Source organism: Chiloscyllium plagiosum, chromosome 7, assembly GCF_004010195.1.
Source record: "Chiloscyllium plagiosum isolate BGI_BamShark_2017 chromosome 7, ASM401019v2, whole genome shotgun sequence".
NCBI lineage: Eukaryota > Metazoa > Chordata > Chondrichthyes > Orectolobiformes > Hemiscylliidae > Chiloscyllium > Chiloscyllium plagiosum.
Genome location: NC_057716.1, coordinates 104,059,133 through 104,076,824, shown reverse-complemented (window position 1 = coordinate 104,076,824; position 17,692 = coordinate 104,059,133). Strand labels below are relative to the sequence as shown.

At 48.8% G+C, this 17,692-nt stretch overlaps 1 protein-coding gene across 1 annotated transcript in view; it reads left to right on the top strand.

Moving 5' to 3' along the window:
* The window catches only part of LOC122551952 (receptor-type tyrosine-protein phosphatase-like N), a 21,747-nt gene extending 4,055 nt beyond the window's left edge, over positions 1-17,692 (top strand). Inside the window, exons 3-4 of the mRNA XM_043694523.1 lie at positions 15,096-15,209; positions 17,146-17,692. Of these exons, the coding sequence (XP_043550458.1) occupies positions 15,096-15,209; positions 17,146-17,267 (236 nt within the window). The 3' untranslated portion in view covers positions 17,268-17,692. The remainder of the gene's footprint in view (positions 1-15,095; positions 15,210-17,145) is intronic.

Genomic DNA, 17,692 nt, shown 5'->3' with positions numbered 1-17,692 from the left:
CCGCCCCCTCCCATTTATCTCTCCACCCCCGCGGCTCCCAGCCTCCTCCTTGATGAAGGACTCCTGCCTGAAACGTTGATTGTCCTGCTTCTCGGATGCTGCCTGACCTGTTGTGCTTTTCCAGCAACATACTGTCAGCTCCGATATCCAGCATCTGCGGTCCTCACTTTCACCCTATTGGAGCTGTACTTCTGATCTAGTTGATCCAGCTCACTTTCTGCCGAGCGTCGCTTCCCAAAGCTGCTGTTGGTGGCAACATCAAATGGCAATGGTTAGGTTCACGACTCTTGGAGATGGTCATTGTCCTGCCCTGCGTTTGTGTGGCACAGATATGGCTCTCCATTTACAAGCCCATGACCGAATGATGCCTCGTTGCTGCATTTGGGCACTGACTGCTTCAGTCATTGAGGAGCTGTGAATGGTGCTGAACACTGATTATCAGTAAATACTGCCCCATCTCTAACCTTTTATACAAGGAGAGAAGATGCACATCAAAGAGCAGTGAGACCCACGCCTTACGTTACTGGAGCGATCACTCCCTCCCTCCCTCCCTCCCTCCGTCCTCGAATCAAATAAAGAGATGGGGGGGAGTTGGTGGAAATTTGGTTGTGGCATCGAAACAGAAGAGCCTCAGCAGTGAGGTCAAAGTGCTGCGGATGAGGTCAAAGTGCGGCATTAGTGAGCATTAGGATTTACTGAGGAGAACAAGCAGCATTAAGGTACAGCAAGGTTAAGATACATCCTTTTTTAATCCAACTGTTACTAGAGGGCTAGTAATGGCAGTTAGGTGAGTGGTTGTCTCTTCCTGTGAGGTGTGGGAGATCATAGGTATCACTTCTCTATGTCTACAGGAAGCATGTCTACCTGCTGCTTCTCTCAGATCACACGGGTTGGTTGCAGGTGGAGCAGCAAGTGAACTTACAGTTTGGAAATAGGCCCTTCGACCCAACAAGTCCACACCGACCCTCCGGAGAGCAACCGATCCAGACCCATTCCCCTACATTTACCCCTTCACCTAACACTACGGGCAATTTAACATGGCCAATTCACCTGACCTGCACATCTTTGGACTGTGGGAGGAAACCAGAGCACCCGGAGGAAACCCACGCAGACACGGGGAGATGTGTAAACTCCGCACAGACAGTTGCTCAGGGTGGGAATTGAACCCAGGTCCCTGGCGCTGTGAGGCAGCAGTGCTAACCGCTGTGCCACCATGCCGCCCCTCACTGAGGAACATACCGGAGAGAGAGAGCTTTCTAGATAGGAGTCTCAGGAATGTGCTCAAACTAAAGGTTCAGCCATATAGATGGGTGACCACCAGGAGGGGCAGGCTGCAGGGGTCCCCTGTGGCAACTCTCCTCTCAAACAGGTATTCTGGTTTGGATGAGTTTAGAGGGGATGACCTCTGAGGTGAAAGCCGCAGCGTGATTGTCTCCATTGTAGACAGGGAGGGTTAAAGTGTAGGTCAGCAGTATTGATAGGGGAGTCTATAGTCAGGAGCATAGACAGGCATTTCTGTGGCTGTGAGAGAGACTCCAGGATGGTGTGTTGCCTCCCTGGTGCCAAGGTCAGGATGTCTCTGATTGGGCACAGGATATTCTGAAAGGGGAAGGTGAGCAGCCAGAGGGTGTTGGTCCACGTTGGTACTAACACCATCGGCAGGAAGAGTGTTGGGGTCATGCAATGGGAATTTAGGGAGTTCGGTCAAAAGTTGAAAAGGAGGATCTCTGAGGTTGTAATCAAAGGATTACTTCCTGTGTCACCTGTTACTGAGGCCAGAAATACTGTTGAACCCATGGCTTTTGTGGGCAGCACGGTGGCACAGTGGTTAGCACTGCTGCCTCACAGCGCCAGAGACCCGGGTTCAATTCCCGCCTCAGGCGACTGACTGTGAGGAGTTTGCACATTCTCCCCATGTCTGCGTGGGTTTCCTCCGGGTGCTCCGGTTTCCTCCCACAGTCCAAAAATGTGCAGGTTAGGTGAATTGGCCATGGGAAATTGTCCGTAGTGTTAGGTGCAGGGGTAAATGTAAGGGAATGGGCCTGGGTGGGTTGCGCTTCAGCGGGTCGGTGTGGACTTGTTGGGCCGAAGGGCCGGTTTCCACACTGTAAGTAATCTAATCTAATCTAAAGAGCTGGTGTAGGGGGGAGAGCTTCAGATATGCAGATCATTAGGGTCTCGTGCGGGGCAGCATGGACCTGTACAAGAAGGGCTGGAGGGACACCAACATCCTGGCAGGGAGGTTTGGTCGTGTAGGTCAGGAGGATTTAAATAGATGTGACAGAGAGAAATGTAAAAAAAGGGATGGGAGCGTTGCACTACTGAATACAGAGAACATCACAACTGCACCAAGGGAGGACATCTTGGAGAGCTCATCCAGTGAGGCCATGTGGGGATAAGGGATAAAGGAGGTAAGTCACTATGAGAGGGGTTATGTTATAGGCCTCCCAACAGCCAGCGTGCAATAGAGGAACAGATATGTCGGCAGATCATGGAAAGATGTAAAAACGACAGGCTTGTAATTTTAACAGACAGTGATTTTGACTTCCCCAGCATCGACTGGGACTCCCTTTATGCCTGGGCCTTCGAGGCGGCAGAATTTATTTGGTATATCAAGAGGGTTTCTTGAAACAGTATGTCGATAATCCAACCAGGGAAGGGGATCTTGCTTGACCTTACACTGGCCATGTGATCGAAGTTTCAGTGGGAGAACATTTTGGGAGCAATGATCATAATTCTGTGTGTTGTACGAGAGTTATGGAAATGGATTAAACTGGCCCTTGGGTGAGAGTGCTAAATTGGAGGGAGGCTAAATGCAAAAAGGTGAGTCAGGAGGCTCGAGTTTCGAGGTGTGTAACCACGCCTCTGAACAAATTGATTAGAAAATGTCATTCCTGAGGAACGCCTGCAGAGGTACCCCAGAATTGAGATGACTGACCTCCAACGACCACAACCACCTTCCTTTGTGTCAGGATATGTGCTACAGTGCACCATTCCCCAGAGTATTAGCCAAACAGCAGAGAGTTTTCCCCCGATTCCCATTGGCTCCAGTCTCGTTCGAGCTCCTCAATGTCACATCTAAACAAGTGTCATCTTGATGTCAAGGGCTGTCACTCTCACCTGAGCTCAGGAGTTCAGAAGTTTTGTCTATCCTGTCCTGTCACAGTCTAATCTGAGCATTGTTGAGCATTTCATTGCTGTGTCAATGCCACTTACCAGCACTTTGTTGATGACCCCTTCCATCACTTTACTGATGAGCATGAGTAGACTGATGGGGCGGTAATTGGCCAGGTTGGATTTGTCCTGCTTTTTATGTGCAGGACATACCTGGGCAATTTTCCACATTGTCGGGTAGATGCCATTGTTGTAACTGGACTGGAACAGCTTGGCTCGGAGAGAGGCAAGTTCTGGAACACAATGTTGCTGGAATGTTGTAAGGGTCCCTAGCCTTTACAGTATCCAGTGTCTCCAACTGTTTCTTGGTATCACATGGAGTGAATCAGATTGGCTGGAGAGCATTGGAGGAGGCCGAGATGGATCATCCACTCGACACTTCTCACTGACGATTGCTGCGAAAACTTCCAGTTTATCTTTTTCCCTAATGCGCTTGGCTCTTCCAGCGCTGCGGTTGGGGATATTTGTGGAGGCGCCTCCTCCAGTGTGTTGTTTAATTGCGCACCACCATTCGCAACTGGACTGCAGAGTTTAGATCTGACCTGTTGGTTGTGGGATTGCTTAGCTCTGTCTATCACTTGCTGCTTTACGCTGTTTGGCAAGCAGTCCTGTTTGGTGGCTTCAACCAGATTGACACCACATCTTCAGCTATGCCTGCTGCTGCTCTTGGCATACCCTCCCGCACACTCCATTGAGCCAGGGTTGATCCCCTGGCTTGATGGTAATGGTTGAGTCGGGGATATGCCGGGCCATGAGGTTACAGATTGTGCTGGAGTACAGTCCTGCTGCTGTTGATGGCCCACGGTGCCTCGTGGATGCCCAGTCTGGAGTTGCTAGATCTGTTTGAAGTCTGTCCCATTTAGCACGGTGATAGTGCCACACAGCCCAATGGAGGGTATTCTCAATGTGATGGTGGGACTTTGTCTCCACCAGTACTGTGCGGTGGTCACTCTGACCGACACTAATATGGACAGATGCATCTGTAGCTGGCAGATTGGTAAGGGTGAGGTCAAGTCTGTTTCTCCCCCTTGTTGGTTCCCTCACCACCTGCTGCAGACCCAGTCTTGCAGCGATGTCCTTAGGACCAGACCAACTCAATCAGTAGTACAGCTGCTGAGCCACTCTTGGTGGTGGGCATTGAGATCCCCCACCCAGAGCACACTCTGTGCCCTTGTCACCTCAGGGCTCCCTCCAACTATTGTTCAACATGGAGGAGTGCTCATTTGTTAGTCAGGAGAGGTGGATAGGTTCAGAAGAAGGGTCACTGGACCCGAAACTTTAACTCTTATTTCTTTCCAAAGATGCTGCCTGACATGCTCAAATTTTCCAGTAACTGCTGTATTGGTTTCTGATTTCCAGCATCTCCAGTTCTTTCAGATTTTTCTTGAGCTAGTTTGATAACCAGCAGGAGGTTTCCTTGCCCACATTTGACCTGATCCACATGTGGCAATGTAACTGAAAGGTATTTAATCAAAGGAGGATGTGGAATTGAAACATCGAGATGCTTTAGCAGTTTCGGTACCCTTCAGTTTGCCCCTGTGAGTTTGGAAACGTCACGCAATGAGATTGTTTGGTGTGTGGGTGATGTATGTTCAGTGACTGACTCACACTTTCTCTGCCTTATCCTCCCCTCGATCACCATCGTCAAGGCTGAGTGTAGGTGGAAGTCTGCATTACAGGCAATTCTCCTCCTGACCCAGCTTAACTTCTAATTAACTCCCATTGTAATCGCCTCTTCACGTGTGTCATGCTCAGGGAGAGGTTTGGAAGGAGCACAAAGACCAAATGAAAGACAGAATGGGCATGAAAGCCTGGAGCCTTACTTCGTCTAGTGTCCAAGGAGTTCAGCCTTGGTTTGTGGATCACAGAGTGCAGTGACGTTACCACAGCAACACCATTCCCAGCTACTCGGTCAAGGGGAAGGAGGCAGCGTGTGGGAAATGTTTTAGGTTTCACAAAATTTCAGGGAGAAAAGAAAGATAGAGAAAAGAGGGAAAGACAAGGTCTCACTCAGCGAGAGACCAGGCTGTTGAAGGTTTCAGTCTTGCACAGATCAGGATCGATGCAAGAATTCCTAGTTTCAAAGAGAATAACAATTTATACTGCATGGGAAGAGCGTAGTGATTGGCCAAGCCATTGACAGGGATGGATGCCTCCAGGCTTTGTCAGAATCGATACAATTCCGGGAGGGTCTGTGTTAGGCCGGATAGTATGAGGATGTAAATACCTGAAGTGATGAGGCAGTGAGACAAATGAGTTGGGGTGTGGGCAGAGTGGTCTAACCTGAGTCAGGTTGCTGTTAGGATGGACACGTTATAGGAGAGGACAGTGGTGCAGTGGCAATCCCACTGAGTTTCCAAACCAGAGGCTAACGCTAAAACTCTGCAGCGCACGCCTCTGAGCTCTCTATCGCAACTGGTGGAATTTAATACCTATTCATAAAATCAGGAACTAAATTCTAGTCCCAATGATGGTGACAACACCTCACACCTCGAACAGTCTGAGTATAAATGAGGGGGAGTAGGCCATTCAGCCCCTTAAGTCTGCTCTATCATTCAGTAAGATTGTGGCAGATCTCTATATTCCTACCTACCTCCGAGAACACTTCACCCTCTTTGTCTTGTGAAGAATCTGTCTACCTCTGGCTTAAAAATAGTCTCTGCTCACTCCACCTTTTTGTGGTGAGCCTAAGACCCTCTCTCGCTCCTTTCTTTCTCTCTCTCTCTCTCTCTCTCTCTCTTTCTCTCTCTCTCAGTCCTTTTTCTCTCACTCCTTTCTCTCTTTTCTGCTTCTCTCTCTCTTTCTTTCTTTCTTTCTTTCTCTCTTTCTTTCTCTCTCTTGCTCATTTCTCTTTCTCTCTCCCTCTCTATCTCTCATCTCTCTCTCGCTCCTCTCTCTGTTTTTGCTGTTGGGCCCATGGCCTCTTTTGCTTTGATCCTGTTGTGTGGAATTCTGTTCAAGGCATGAGAGTGAAACACATTGGCGTCTTTCGGATGGTCAATCCCTTGCAGTAAATAGAATCTTCAGTATTGACATCTTGTGTTTATTCCATTCACATTAACCCTCTTACTGGCAACGGTGGTGGTCAGGTGGGTTCATAATCACAAAGCCCAGATGGATGCCCGGTTCCAATCCCATCCCCGGCAGAACATAACATTTAATTAATAAATTAGGGATATAAAGCTGGTCTCAGTGACGAGGTCCATGAAGCCATGTCAATTGTCACAGGAAACCCCATCTGGTTCACTAATGTCCTTCAGGGAAGGAAATCTGCCATCCTTACCTGATCAGGCTCACGTGTGATGCCAGAAACATGGCAATGTCATAGAATCCCTACAGTATAGAAGCAGGCCATTCGGCCCATCAAGTCCACACTGAGCCTCTGAAGAGCATCCCACCCTATCCCCATATCCCTGTATTTCCCATAGCTAACCCAACTAGCCTGCACATTCCTGGACACTACAGGCAATTTAGCATGGGCAATGTACCCTAACTGCACATCTTTGGACTGTGGGAGGCAACTGGAGGAAACCCACACAGACACAGGGAGAATTTGCAAACTCCACACAGACATCCGCCCGAGACTGGAATTGATCCCGGGTCCCTGGCGCTGTGAGGCAGCTGTGCTAACCACTGAGCCCCTGTGCCGCCGAAGCCACTCAGTTCGACAGCAATTAGGGGTGGGCAACAAACACTGGTCTTGCTTGGATGAAAAGAAAGATCATACAGTCATACAGTTCAGAAGGAGACCCTTCAGCCTATCAACCCTGCAGTAATCTGTCTACGCTAGTCGCACTTTCCAGTACTTAGCCCATAAAACTCGAATGCAATGAAACTTCAAGAGTTCATACAATTACTTTTTAAAGGTTTATAGAATCATAGAGCTGTACAGCATGGAAACAGACCTTCAGTCCAACTCGTCCATGCTGACCAGACCCAACCCAATCTGGTCCCATTTGCCAGCACCCGGCCCATATCCCTCTTAAATCCTTTCTATTCATATACCCATCCAAATGCCTCTTAAATGTTGCAATTGTACCAGCCTCCACCACTTCCTCTGGCAGCTCATTCCATACACGTACCACCCTCAAAGTGAAAACATTGCCCCTTCGGTCCCTTTTATATCTTTTCCCTTCTCTCACTTCCTGCCTCAACTATCCTCCCAGTCGGTACCCCCACCACTCTCTGGGTGAAAAAGACTTCCTCTAATCCCCTATAAACCTCCTGCCTTTCACTTTAAAATGGTGCCCCCTTGTTGTTGACCCTTGGGGGCTCAGCTGCTTTCTATCGTGCCCCCCCCCACCCCTCCCAAACTTCCATGCCCCTTGTAATCTTACACAGAAAGGTGTAAACCCTTTCCTCTGGCAGGGGAAGGGGCATTGACCAGAGAGACATCGTTAACCAAACACGCGGAAGGGGAGATGAACAGGATTTTTTAAATATTTTCTTTCCTTGAGTGTGCTCCTGACTGACTGAGCCAACATTTGTTGCACACTGAGTTGCTGTGACCTGTAAGCCTATTGATCACGAACTTTCCAAAAGGCCATTTGATAGATGGAGAAATTGACAGAGGCAGGGGTGAAGAGTCAGGGGAGCGGCTCTTTGAAAGAGCTGGCACAGGAGTGATGGGTGGAATGGCCTCCTTTCTGCACTGTGCTGTTAGCTCCACGTGAAGCGCGCACAATCGGACAATGTTATAGACATTCCATCAGGATCTTGCTAGATGAGGTGAATGGACAAAACTGTGGCAGATGGGATTTAATATAAGCAAGTATGAAGTTATGCATTTCAGATTGAAAAGGATAGATCAGGGTAATCTTTAGGAGGCAGAAAGCTAGCTGCAGTGGATGTCAGTCCAGATTTGGGGGCTCAGGGGCATAGCTCTTTAAAATGTCACAACAGGTGCAGAAAATAGGCAAAAATGAGGGCTGCAGATGCATTCCTGATGAAGGGCTTTTGCCCAAACCGTCGATTTTCCTGTTCCTCGAATGCTGCCTGACCTGCTGTGCTTTTCCAGCACCATTCTCATCTAGGTGCAGAAAATAGTCCGGAGTGCTAATGGAGTGCTGGCCTTCCTATCTAAAGGTTGGAGTGTAGGGATACTGACGTTATACAGATCCCTAGTTAGAGCCCCACTGAGAGTACTGTGAGCAGATCAGGGCTCCTTACCTCAGGAAGGCTGTTTTCCCTCTGGAGGGAGATCAATCCAGGTTTACAAGGATAATATCTGGTTTTCGAGGGGTAGATTATGCGGAAAGATTAGACAAATTAGCCCTTTATTCACTAGAATTTAGACAGTTAAGGGGTGATCTAATCGAGGTCTTCAGGATATTCACAGGGAAGGATAGGGGACATAAACTATTTCCACTGGTTCAAGCTACTAGAACCAGGGGCATAGTCTGAGAATTAGGGTCAGACTGTTCAGGGAGGAGGAACAAATTACTGCACCTGCTGGAATCTGTACAGGAAAGAAAAAATGCTGAAGGTCACAGCAGGTCAGGCAGTATCCATGGAGAGAGAGAGAGAGAGCAAACTAATGTTTTGAGTCCAGACCGACCTGACCCCTGTGATTTCCAGCGTGTTTTCACTTCATTCAGGAGAGATGTTGAAACGCACTTGGAGACTCAGAGGTTTGGAACTCTCTTCCTGAGATGCAGGTTGACGCTAATTCAGCCATTAAAGTTAAATCTGAGGTGGTCACTCTTTTATTAAGCAAAGGGATTGAGAGATGCTGGAGCAGGTTGGACCAGAGATCAGCCATGATTTTATTGAATCAGGTCGATTCATAAAATCATGAGGGGCATGGATAGGGTAAATAGACAAAGTATTTTCCCTGGGGTGGGGGAGTCCAGAACTAGAGGGCATAGGTTTAGGGTGAGAGGGGAAAGATGTAAAAGAGACCTAAGGGGCAGCTTTTTCACTCAGAGGGTGGTATGTGTATGGAATGAGCTGCCAGAGGGGTGTGGTGGAGCCTGGTACAATTGCAACATTTCAGAGGCATCTGGATGGGTATATGAATAGGAAGGGTTTGGAGGGACATGGGCTAGGTGCTGGCAGGTGGGACTAGATTGGATTGGGATATCTGGTCGACATGGATGGGTTGGAGCGAAGGGTCTGTTTCCATGGTGTACATCTCTATGAATAGCAGAGTAGGCTCGAAGGGGCCGAATGGCCTGCTCCTGTGTAAGTATTCTGAGGCAGATGGGATGTGCTGGAGTCTCTCACTGACACCAGCAGTGGGCATGCAGGGTCACTGGGCACTAACTGTGCTTTAGCTGAACCAGCGTAAGGCCAGTGGGGGGGGGGGGGGGGGGGAGTTAGGCTGGGTGTGTAGGGAGTGGCTCCCCCCACCCAGACCAGTGGCATTACCAGAGGTTCCCATGGTTACTGAAAAGCTGAGAGATCCCTCCCCCCCCACCCCAGGGCGGGGGGTGTGGGGGCTGCATGCTGCTGACATGGTGACGCAAGGGCTCCTGATCTGAAAGCTGTGATGGCATTGCCTGGAAACCTTGCTGTGGCTATTAGCTACGTCACTGGGGCTGACTCACTCTGCAGCACTCGGTCCGGGAGTGGGAGAGAGGGGATGGATTTGTGTGGGGGGAGGGGGCAGTGGAAGGGAACAAACAGAACAGCGATTTGTCTAACACAAGCCACCGGGGAGGAGCGGGGAGTCTGGGGGAGAGTCCTCGATGTAGGGATGGCCATGAGATGGTGGGGTTGAGGGAATTGGATCCGGACTCATCCTTTGTGCCTGCTCATGTTTAATAAGCGAGACTCTCTCCCCTCACACAGTCTGAGACACACTACTTCCATCCTCTCAGCAGAGATTTGCATGAGGCTCTGTTGCCATGGTGATTGCCAAGTCGCTTTTTCAGTCAATGGCTGTCTCTCTCTCTCTCTCTCGCTCTGTCTCTCGCTCTGTCTCTCGCTCTGTCTCTCGCTCTGTCTCTCGCTCTGTCTCTCTCTCTCGCTCTGTCTCGCTTTCTTTCTCTCTCTCTCTTTCTTTCTCTCTCTCTTTCCTTCTGTCTATCTGTCTTTCTCTCTCTCGCGCTCGCTCTCTCTCTCTCTCTATCTCTCTTCCCCCCACATACAACAAAAAGTCCCAAGCCTGGAGGAGCAATCATGAGAGATTGCTTTCTGAACATTCGAACTGAGAGAGTTGAGTTGGCTTTTATATTGCGGGAAGCAGTGGGGGTAGGGAGAATCTGAACAGCTAACCCTCGACGTGATTTGGTCGTCTCTTTTCTCTTGTCTGTGTCACAGAGCAGACAATTTCCGACTGAAGATAATGAGAGTCACAGAGATGTACAGCATGGAAATAGACCCTTTGGTCAACTCATCCATGCCGACTAGATATCCCAACCCAATCTAGTCCCATTTGCCAACACCTGGCCCATATCCCTCTAAACCCTTCCTAATCTTTTAAATGTTGCAATTGTACCAGCCTCCATCATTTCCTCTGGCAGCTCATTCCATTCCCGTACCACCCTCTGCGTGAAAAAGTTGCCCCTTAGGTCTCTTTTATATCTTTCCCCTCTCACCCTAAACCTATGCCCCTCTAGTTCTGGGCTCCCCCATCCTAGACTTTGCCTATTTATCCTATCCATGCCCCTCATAATTTTGTAAACCTCAATGTCACCCCTCAGCCTCCGACGCTCCAGGGAAAACAGCCCCAGCCTGTTCAACCTCTGAATAGACTATGACTTTAAGATAGGAGTTCCAAGGTAAATGGTAGGGCCTTAAGGAGTGTAGTGGAACGGAGAGACCTTCGAGTTCAGGTGCATGGTTCTCTGAAAGTGGAGCCATAGGTAGTCAGGGCAGTGAAGAAGGCTTTTGGCAGACTGGCCTTCATCAATCAGGGCATTGAGTATAGAAGTTGGGAAGTTCGCTTGCAGGGTTTTGGTGAGGCCGCACTTGGAGTATTGTGGTCAGTTTTGGTCACCTTGCTATAGGAAGCATGTTATTAAACTGGAAAGAGTGTGGAAGCTGTTTACAAGAATGTTGCCTGGTCTCAAGGGTCTGAGTAACAGGGAGAGGTTTCACAAGCTAGGACGTTTTTCTTTAGAGCATAGAGAGACTGAGGGGGGATCATGTAGAGGTGTATAAGATCATCAGAGGCATTGTTTAGAGTGAATGCACTCACTCCTTTTCCCAGGGTTGAGGAATTGAGGACAAGAGGGTATCAGTTTACGGTTAGAGGGGAAAGAATAAAAGGGAACCTGAGGGCGCAACTCTTTTTACCCAGAGGGTGGTATGCATATGGAATGAGCTGCCGGCGGAAGTGATTGAGTTGGGTACATTAACAACATATACATAGAACATAGAACAATACAGCGCAGAACAGGCCCTTCGGCCCTCAATGTTGTGCCGACCTGTGAACTATTCTCAGCTTGGAGAGGGTACAGAAATGGCATTTGGACAATCACATGGATAGGAAAGGATTAGAAGGATATGGGTCAAGTGCAGGGAAATGGGGTTTGTGTGGATGGACATTTTGGTCGGCATGGACCAGTTTGCGATGAAGGGCCTGTCTCTATAGTGAGCACTGGCTTATTGGGCAGAGTGATCTCCCATGCTGCAGAGTTCAGTGCCCTTGTTCTATGTCCCATTCCTGTATGGAATTAGAGGGCTCCCTGCTGAGCGGTTTTTAAAAGTGGGGACTGGATGACGCGGTAATAATGTCATTTCACTGGTAGCCTGGAGGGATGGGTTAATTCTCAGAGAACCTGGGTTCAAATCCCAAAGCAGGAGCTTGATGGAATTTTAAATTTGATTAATACAATCTGGAATTGAAAGCTAGTCTCATTATAAATTGGTGAACTCCTGTTGTTCACCAATGTCCTTTAGGGAAGGAAACCTCCATCCTTACCTGGTCTGGCCTACATGTGACTCCAGACCCACAGCGATGTGGTTGACACTTGACTGCCCTCTGGGCAATTGGGGACAGCCAACAAATACTGTCCTTGCCACACATACCCCTCAAGATGTTGGTGGCGCTGGGTGGTGGGGTCTTGGTTGCTGGAGTGACCAGTATTGACCTTTGGAACGCTTGCCTTCATTGGAAGGGGCATTGAGTATGAGGATAGGCAAGTTTTGCTGCAGCTTTATAGAACTTTAGTTCGGCCACGTTTGGAATATTGTGTATAGTTCTTGTCACCAAACTACCAGAAAGATGTGGAAGCTTTGGAGAGGGTGCAGAAGAGGTTTACCAGGATGTTGCCTGGTATGGAGGATTTGAGCGATGAAGAAAGTTTGGATAGCCTGGGTTTGATTTCACTGGAGCACAAGATGTTTATAAGATTGTGAATGGCATGGATCGAGTGGGAAGTATGAGGCTTTTCCCAGGGTGGAGAAGCCAACTACTAGAGGGCATAGGTTCAAGGTGCAAGGGAGCGATGTTTAAAAGAGATGTGCGAGGCACGTGTTTCACACAAAGGGTGGTGAGTGCGTGCAGCATACTGCTAGAGGAGGGTTGCTTAAGCAGATACACGAGCAGCATTCAAGAAACACCTGTGTGAAGACAGGGATACAGATCCTGTAGGTGAAGGCAGTTTTAGTATGATTAGATTCCCTACAGTGTGGAAACAGGCCCCTCGCCCTAACAAGTCCACACCAACCCTCCGCAGAGTAACCAACCCAGACCTGTTTCCCTCTGACTAATGCACTTAACACTAACGGGCAATTGAGCATGGCCAATTCGCCTGGCCTGCACTTCTTTGGACTGCGGGAGAAAACCCGCACAGACACATGGAGAACGTGCAAACTCCACACAGACGGTCGCCAGAGGCTGGAATTAAATCTAGGACCCTGGTGCTGTGAGGCAGCAGTGCTACCCACTGAGCCACCATACCATCCCCTAACCACTGAATTATTTAAGTTTAAATCCCACCATTCATGAAGGGATTTGAACCCGTATCCCTGGCGCATTTGGCCAGGCTCTGGGTTACTAGCTCAGTGACATTGCCATTACACCACCATTCCCATGGAAGGGTAAAATGTGTTGGCACAGGCTTGGAGGGCCGAAGGGTCTGTTCCTGTGATGTATTGTTCTTTGTTCAATCAATATGTCCGCTCCCTTCCCATTAGGTCATTCTCTATAAAGGTTGATTAAATTGGCTGTGTTTTTTTTTAAACTGAGTTTTACACCTCAATAGGCCATTCAGCCCATCTGCACTGTTACTGATCCTCTCACGTGGATGATTGGGTGGCGATTTGGTCTCCTTACCGAACAAAAGGTAGCCTTGTCACGGAGGAAATGCTGCAGACTGATTCCTGGCACAGCCGGGCTGATGGATGAACAGAGACTGGGTCAACTGGGCCTGTATTCCCCTGGGATTGTGAAGAATGAGAGGAGATCTCATTGAAGCACGGGACTGGTCAGACTGGATACAGGGAGGATGTTTCACCAGGCTAGGGCACACAGTACCAGGGGTCACCATGTCCAATTACAGGGTACACCATTTAGGATTGAGATGAGAATTATTTTCACACACAGTGGTGAACCTGTGGGATTCTCTATCGCAGAAGGCCAATATATTTGAGAAAGAAATCGATTTTTTGACTTTAAGGGCATCGAGGATTATGGTGTTGAGATAATGGATGGGCCATGGGTTCATATTGAGTGGCAGGGCTGGCATGATGGGCTGAATGGCCGGTGGTACTCCTGTTTTCGATGATTCTATACACAAACCTCCTTTTCATCTCCATTGCCATCTCAGAAAGCCATCAGTCATAGTAGGCCATTCAGCCCATTCAATGAGAATGTAGCTGGTCTGATAACCCTCAGCTCCACGTACCCTCCATTCCTTGATTCTCTTCCTGATTAAAAATCTGTCTCTCTCAGCCTTGAATATACTGAATAACCCAGCCTCGACAGCCCTCTGTGGTAAAGAACGCCACAGATTCACTCCCCACAGAGAGAAGAAATTCCTCCTCTCCTCTGTCTTTAATGGGTGCCCCTCTATTCTGAGATGATGTCCTCTGGTCCTAGATCCTTCCCTAAGGGTAAGTAATCTTTCGGATCCTTCTATTTTTCTCTGTCCCCTGTTTATCTAATTTCTCCCCAAATGCATAGACACAACTCACCTCCACCAATCCTTGTGGAAGCAGGTTCCATTGTCTATTCCCAGACTGATTCCTGGGATGGCTGGACTGAGGTATGAAGAAAGATTGAATCAGTTTGGACTATATTCGCGGGAGTTAGAAAGATGAGGGGGATCTCGTCGAAACCTATAAAGGCCTAATAGAACAAGACGGGGTAAATGCAGGAATGGTGTTTCCGATGACCAGGGGACCAGAACCAGGTGGGGTCACAGACTAAGGAGACGGAGTAGGCCTGAGATGAGGAGAACCGTCTTCACTCAGAGAGTGGGAAGCCTCTGGAAGGCTGTACCACCGAAAACAGGTGATGCCAAAACATTCAAGGTTTTTAAGAAGGAGTTACATCTAGTTCTTAGGGATCACAGGCCATGGGGAGAAAGCGGGAACAGGGACTGAGTTGGATGGTCATGTTGAATGACGGAACAGGATCAAAGGGCCGAATGGCCTACTCCCTGCTCCTATTTTCTACCTTTTTGTGTTGTAGTCTGGAGCCACGGACAGTGATGATAGAGTCCCCAATATCCTTTCTGGCACATCTCTCCCACTCTTGCCCCCAGCCATTGAGATGTGCCAAAAGGTGGATTCTCAATCTGATTGGGTCGCATTGTGAACACTCACTCCTTGGCCGTGCAATCCTGGAGCGGGACTCGAACTCAGAGCTTCTGGATCAGAGGCAGGGACAGACTCCCGGCTCCCACATCACAAGGCTCCCTGTTTCCGCCTTTCTGTAGGCCTTTACATTTGGTTAAACTTCCTGGTTTGTTGGTGGATTATGAACTGAACTGAGAGAAGAATGTGAAAGGATTTCTCTCTTCATGTAGATGGACTCTTTGGGCACTGCCAGGTTTCTAATGTACCAGCCAGGATCCAGTTTGACGTATCATCTGCCATCCTACAGCGTCTCCAGCAGGTTTTGAAGCACCTGATGTTACAAGGTAGGGATCTCAGAGGATCCAGGAGAATCCATTGTTGTTCCAATCATTTTGTTATGGTGGAGACATTCACTCCCACTGTCCACAATCCCAATGGACCCAAACCCCTTCCCATCACTCCCACTGTCCACAATCCCAATGGACCCAAACCCCTTCCCATTCACTCCCACTGTCCACATTCCCAATGGACCCAAACCACATCCCATCACTCCCACTGTCCACATTCCCAATAGACCCAAACCCTTTCCATCACTCCCATTGTCCACAATCCCAATGGACCCAAACCCCTTCCCATCACTCCCACTGTCCACATTCCCAATGGATCCAAGCCCCTTCCCATCACTCCCACTGTCCACAATCCCAATGAACCCAAACCCCTTCCCATTCATTCCCACTGTCCACAGTCCCAATGGACCCAAACCCCTTCCCATCACTCCCACTATCCACAATCCCAATGGACCCAAATCTCTTCCCATTCATTCCCACTGTCCACAATCCCAATGGGCCCAAACCCCTTCCTGTTCACTCCCAAAGTACACAATCCCAATGGGCCCAAACCCCTTCCCATTCATTCCCACTGCCCACAATCCCAATGGGCCCAAACCCCTTCCCATTCATTCCCACTGTCCACAATCCCAATGGACCCAAACCCCTTCCCATTCATTCCCACTGTCCACAATCCCAATGGGCCCAAACCCCTTCCCATCACTCCCACTGTCCACAATCCCAATGGGTCCAAACCCCTTCCCATCACTCCCACTGTCCACAATCCCAATGGGCCCAAACCCCTTCCTGTTCACTCCCAAAGTACACAATGCAGAAAGTGAGGACTGCAGATGCTGGAGGGTCAGAGTCGAAAGGTGTGGCGCTGGGAAAGCGCAGCAGGTCAGACAGTATCTGAGGAGCAGGAGGCATTCCTGATGAAGGGCTTATGCCTGAAATGTCAACTCTCCTGCTCCTCAGATGCTGTCTGACCTGCTGTGCTTTTCCAGCACCACCCTTTTCAACTCCAAAGTACATAATCCCAATGGATCCAAACCCCTTCTCACTCACACCCAAGATATACAATCTCAATGGACTCTATCCCCAACCCATTATTCATATTGTATAGAATTCCAATGGACCCCAACCCTTTCCTATTCACTCTCACTATCCACAATCCTAATGGATCCAAACCTACCCCGTTATTCACTTTGTACAGAATTCCAATGGATGGAAATTCCTTTCCATTCACTCTCACTATCCACAATTCCAATGGACACAATCCTCATCCCATAACTCATATTGTATAGAATTCCAATGGACCCTAACCCTTTCCATTCACTCTCACTATCCGCCATCCCAATGGATCCAACCCCTATCCTATTATTCACACTGTACAGAATTCCAATTGAACCAATTTTATCCCATTCATTCCAATTGTACACATTCCCCAACAGATCCAAACCCCTTTCCCAATCATTCCCATTCTGCACAATCCCAATGGTCCCAAACCCTTTCCCTTCTCTGCCATTATGTGCAATCCCCTCTCTGTGTTGTTTTCCCATTCACTCCCGTATACCACTGATATCATTGTAGCCATGAAATCCTGTCCCCCGTTTGCTTTCCCCAGCTTCCCCTGAAGCACACAATCCATCCCTCCCACCCTGTGTGGAGTCAGTCCCACCATTTTACACCTGTCCGGATAAAAGGGCTTTTCCTGAATTCTTGACATCAGTCCCCATCCGATGCTGACGCCAGGTCATTGATCTGCGTTAGTTGTAATATTTGTTGACTGATGTTCCTCTGCATTTTGTGAGTGGCTGTGTGTTCTCTCTCTTACTCTGTCTCTCTGTTCCTTGCCTGCACTGCATGTCAAGTGTGAAATGAATTTAAGTCTCTGCTGACCGAGGTGGTTATTTTGGTTTGAACCCTCTGTGTCTTTTTTGCATCTTCTTAGGGTTGTCATGGCAAGATGATGTCACCCAGTATGTGGTCTCCATGGAGATGGAGAAGGTACCAAAGCTCCACCCCCAGCAGCATCACTTGACCGGTGTACCTCTGGCAGAGACAAGGTACTGATCACTTTGGAGAAAGTGATGGCGAGAGAGAGAGGGCATTCCACACCATCATCAGGACGCGATCCAACTCCCCCCACCGTTAGGGACACTTGATACAGACCCGCCCAAAAACCTCAGAGTCTTCATCTTCCAAACCGTGAAGAGCTGGCTCTTTGGCAGAAGCTCTGTCAACTTCACACCCCAAAAATCCAGCTCACTGGAGATTCATCCCCAGAGTCTCGGTCAAGGGTTAACGCCCCCCCCTTGATTTCTGTGCTGTTTTGGTGGTGGGGTGGGGCACGTGCAATGTTACCAGGAGTAAGAAAGGAGGAGAGGCTACATTTATACAGCACCTTCTGTGAATTTGGGATGTGCTTTGTGCCCAGTGGAGACAGATGGAGTGTCCCTGTCCTGATTTGGAGATGCGGTGTTGGACTGGGGTGTACA